The sequence below is a fragment of the Kryptolebias marmoratus genome, linkage group LG12, assembly GCF_001649575.2.
Source record: "Kryptolebias marmoratus isolate JLee-2015 linkage group LG12, ASM164957v2, whole genome shotgun sequence".
In the NCBI taxonomy this organism is placed as follows: domain Eukaryota; kingdom Metazoa; phylum Chordata; class Actinopteri; order Cyprinodontiformes; family Rivulidae; genus Kryptolebias; species Kryptolebias marmoratus.
The window spans coordinates 11,188,934-11,193,459 of record NC_051441.1 but is presented as its reverse complement, the minus strand read 5'-3'; the positions used below and the strand labels follow the sequence as shown (position 1 = coordinate 11,193,459).

Sequence of the window (4,526 nt, the reverse complement as noted above, 5' to 3'; positions counted from 1 at the left end):
CTGGACCACCATCTGAACCAACCACAAACCTGCTCTCTGCAGGTCAAACGGCAGCCTGGACACAACGAGATGATGTAAAACAATGACCAGGGAGATGAGAGTTTAAGGTTTTTGACGTTTCTTACAGACTAATCCACTAATGAGATCAAAACCCCTCTAATTGAAGACCTAATTATGAGGTAACTCATGACAGTGAAACAGCATGCCCAGGATGGGTGAAAAAAAAAGCACAACAGCTGAAAAGAATGATGCAAATACTTTTATTAAAAAAAAAGATAGATCTGTAAAAATATGCCAAATCAAATACAGAATCCATGACGAGTTAATGAGATCAATGCAACACAGAATTTAGCAAGATGAGAACACAGGAATGATATTTTTTAACAACTAAAATAAGAAATAAATATTTCATTAGCTATGAGTGAAAGCAGCACTTTAAAGATGACAAACCCAGAGTGGCACTGAGAGTGAAGTAACCCGAACAGGGAGTAAGGCTCACATCTGATGGAGAGTTGGTCCTTCATGGTCCGGTTGAGTCAGCCTGTTGTTCTGATGCTGCTACCTGTAAACAAAAACCAACACATCCATCAAGATGCATCAATATTAAAGAGTTGTATCACGGCAAAAGCTTTAAAGCAGGGCTGGGGCTTATAATCTTTCTTTGATGCATCGTGAAATGGATATAAATAAGTCTAAAGCTATTTTAAAAGCTCAAAAATCGATTATTGTTTAATGTTAATGACTTCATGTTGAGGAACAAAAAAGGCGGAGCTCTGAAGTGTTGTAGCGCGGCGCCCGGACGGTTTACTTCGTCCACACGACAGAGAGAGGCCAGAACGAGCCTATGTAAGTAATTCAGCTTCTATGGACTTAAAGGGAAACACAACGTTGACAGGAGCCTCACTTTATGTGAACTGTGTGCACGTTTCCACCCGAAGGAGGACAAAGAAACAGAAGGTAGCAACAACTGAGCAACATCTAAGGAAGTTCCCACCTAACTGGAAGAAAAGGCCACAACCGTTTACAAAGTCCACTGCAGCTTTGATTGGGAGGGATTTGAGTTCCCGTTCAGTGGTTGTAAAGCCGGCCTTGTTGTGCTGCATACTGAGCAGCCACAGAACATGATCATCCCGTGTCGATGATCGGAACTCACCCTCTCCAGAAACAAGGCTGTGGAAACACTGAAGACAGCAGGTAAGACAGCTGTAACGTGATGGGTGGACATCCATCGCCACAGAATCACGTCCCTGTAGTCGGCATTCTGACTCCTTTTTTTCAAAATCTGTTTTGAATGCAAACAGTTTTGTACTACAGCAAAATATTTTGAGAGATTTGATGCTTGGGTTTTAATTTAAAGTGTTTTATAATCCCATCGCAGCCCTCTGAATCCGATTCAAATCTCCTAGTTTGAAGCAACTCTGAAGGCTCCTTTGTACCACGAACATGTTCGGTCCAAACAATCATACCAACCTCCTGCTGCGGCAGGCATCCAGGTCTTCCTGCAGCAAAGAGGCCGTCTTCTGGAGGAAGCTGACCTGAAACACACACAGTCATTTCTATCCTTATTAGGACATTGTATTGGCTTTCATCCATTTCTGTAGCCTAACCCTGACCTTAATCATCACTAGTACATGGCTAACCCTAACCTAAACATAATTCAAAAACGTGTTCGCTTCGACTGCTAGTGGAACCAGAACGACGGCGGCAGGAAAGCAGCTTGAAGTGGAGACGACTCAATGGTTGTGCTTTTAGGTGGCGTTTGTTAGCCGAGCAGGACAGAGGGAAAGAAAAGCTCGCTTGTTAAGTCCAGAGATCAAGACAGCAGGGGTTGTGGGGGTCAGGAGATTAGGGCAGCGGGGTTAAGGCACATTGGGACACAGGGCACACACTATGGTCTGAATTAGCCGAGGTTTGGATGTTGTGAGAGGAGGCAGCCCCGCTCTTTTGTTTGGCTACAAATTGTGAGTTTATTTATGAAGTGAAAATAAAACCTCCATCTCCATTTACTTGGCATCTAGAGGCTGGCAGAATATAATCACAGTTCCAAAAGAATTCGTATTGTTCTGGGACTACCGTGCTGGAAGCCGAGGGTACATTCCTTTCTGTGGGGGAGACCTCAGCTCAGATTCTAGCATTTCATTTGACACTTTACATGCAAAAAAAAAAAAAAAAACTCCAACAAAATGTGGTTGGAAGCCTAGGGAGAGATGCAAAAGCTCTTCATACCTACTTTTTCCCTTTTACCATATGAAAACAACTCATGCTAATGTGCAAAACCCAAGACATGAGACGCTCTGGTGGAGAATTACATTGTATAAACACATCTGATCACAGAACTGTGGTCTGTGTGCTGAAATGGGATCTTGGGAGATGCATTTAAACTAGGCAGGGGATTCTGATGAGCCCGTTTCACAAAATGTTGCACCACAATGTCTTTTTTTTTATTGTTACAACTAAATTATTTTACAATGTAAGCAGTGGGAAAAGTCAAGTTCGTGTAAATGATTGCGGTTAAGGAGTACGTGATCAGTTGGAGGGATGGAGAGAGAAGACGACTGGCAGGATTCAAAGAGAACAAAATGAGAGCTGAGCTGCAGAACAAACCACAACACAGATTATAGATCAGTTCATTCGATTTATGGTTTGACTTCAACACTTTCACTATATTAGTATTTACTTACGTTTCATTGTAATAAAGGAAAACGTGTTTAAGAAGCAAAGAGCTCAGACAAACAAGAGGAAGATGGAGCGAAAATTTACTAAATTAGCAAGTAAAGTCTCATTTCCCACCAGGTTAGGACGCTTAAAAAAACTAACAAGATGTAATCATTTTAAATGTTATATTAATTTAAAAAATACAAGTAAAATACCTAATCTGACTCCATAAGTTAATGAGTTGTGGATGAGTTTTACTGAAATCCATCCAGTGGTTCATGAGATATTTTACTAACAGACAGAGTTAAATCTGATCTGTTGGCATTCAGAGCACGTGCTGGGGGTGACTCTCAGGTACTACCACGCCACGGCTCAGTATAAGCCGGTTCCTCCCATTCTTGACCTACTTTGAACCCGTTCTCACCTGAGCTTGCAGCGAGGCGATGGTGTCTTCTAGTTCCTGCCTGAGCTCAGCTGGCATCAAACCCTTGATCTTCTCCTCGTACTCCTGGTGCACCGTCGTCACCTGACAACACAGAGGCGGGCAAATCAGACGCCACCCGACCCAGACGCCGCATCTGTTGTTTCAGTCACAAACCACACAGCGAGAAATGCCTTCAACACAAACGAGAAGTCGTTACACAGATTAGAAGATGATGTACGATCATATGAGGTATCGTTAATATGTCAATATTCCTGCTGAGTAAGTGTTTCTGACTCCCACACGCAGCAACCGGAGCAGCGGCTCACACACAGACTGTGGGTTTCCCCTCTTTATTCATGGCTCTTTGCTTTTTTTTTCACAGCTCCTTCATATCTCCACAGGGGGTCCGCCGGCTGGAACCACTCCGCTCTGCACAACACCCCCTACTGGCTGCTGGGCAACTGCAGCCGCGTCTGACACGAAGCACCGTCGGGCTCCTCAGCAGCTGGGGCCCGAACACGTGAAACGGCAGCAGCGAGCGGGCTCAATGGCCAGCGAGCTATCTCCACCGGGGAGGACTGGAGGAAGTCTGTCTGGGGCTAAATTACACTCCACTGAAACCAGAGTCTGATTATAGAAGTTGGAAATGGTTTAGGTTAGCGCAAACCCCCACTTTTTACCCACAAACACACATGAATGGACACACACAAATGCAGCCTGTAGACATGCACAAATGGAGCTTTTACTGTACTGTTAAAAAACAACAACAACATTAGCAGCATTTTGAGGAGCTGCTGACTCAGTTACAGACCTAGCAGTCCTTGAAGGAATGCATATCGCCCTACGCCTTTCACGGCAGAGTTTTAAAAATCTCATGAGAAATTATAGTTGTAGCCATTTTGGTTAAACCTTGAAAACACCGTTACATCTCGAAGGATCTGCTAGTGTTGTGAATGACTTTCAGCTACTTTTAGGCCAAATTTTAGCTCAATATCTGGAAAATTCAACTTCTGAAAGTCCTATCCAAAGGAGGTATTTTGCTAACAGGGTCTGCTATAGTTTTCACCCCCATATTTCAAGGTGAAACCGGGTGTGGGTGTGTGTGTGTCTGGGCAGCAGAAATGTGTCTGGCAGAGCCAACGTCCAGCTAAGTCCAATCTGCTCTTTCAAGCGCAGAGAGCGTAAATGAAGTGACGGGGGAGGGTAGAAAAAAAAGATCAGCTTCCCTAAAATAATCTTCCTGTTGTGGATTTAACTGATTGTTCTGGCTTTGGCTAATTAATCTTCCTGGGCACAATGAGAGGGATTGGGGAAGCACTTCAAAGCAGCCCTCGGTATAAATGATCCCTACACGGAGCGGCTCACTTTGTCTCGGCACAGTGTGCAGCAGATTAGTCTGGCACAACTTTGCCAGTTTTTCTGCCTCTGCACCCCCCCCCCCCCCCCC

General features: G+C 44.2%; 1 protein-coding gene across 6 annotated transcripts in view; it reads right to left on the bottom strand.

Moving 5' to 3' along the window:
* Positions 1–393: 393 nt before the first annotated feature.
* Positions 394–4,526, bottom strand: part of cep112 (centrosomal protein 112) — a 92,254-nt gene continuing 88,121 nt past the window's right edge. For 4 of the 6 annotated variants that reach the window (XM_037978736.1, XM_037978739.1, XM_037978738.1 and 1 more), the window contains 2 exons: positions 3,080–3,181; positions 394–1,535 (listed from right to left, as the gene is read on the bottom strand). In XM_037978736.1, the coding sequence (XP_037834664.1) occupies positions 1,461–1,535; positions 3,080–3,181 (177 nt within the window). In that variant the 3' untranslated portion in view covers positions 394–1,460. The remainder of the gene's footprint in view (positions 1,536–3,079; positions 3,182–4,526) is intronic. The other 2 variants (XM_037978737.1, XM_025007172.2) reach the window with 2 other exon arrangements.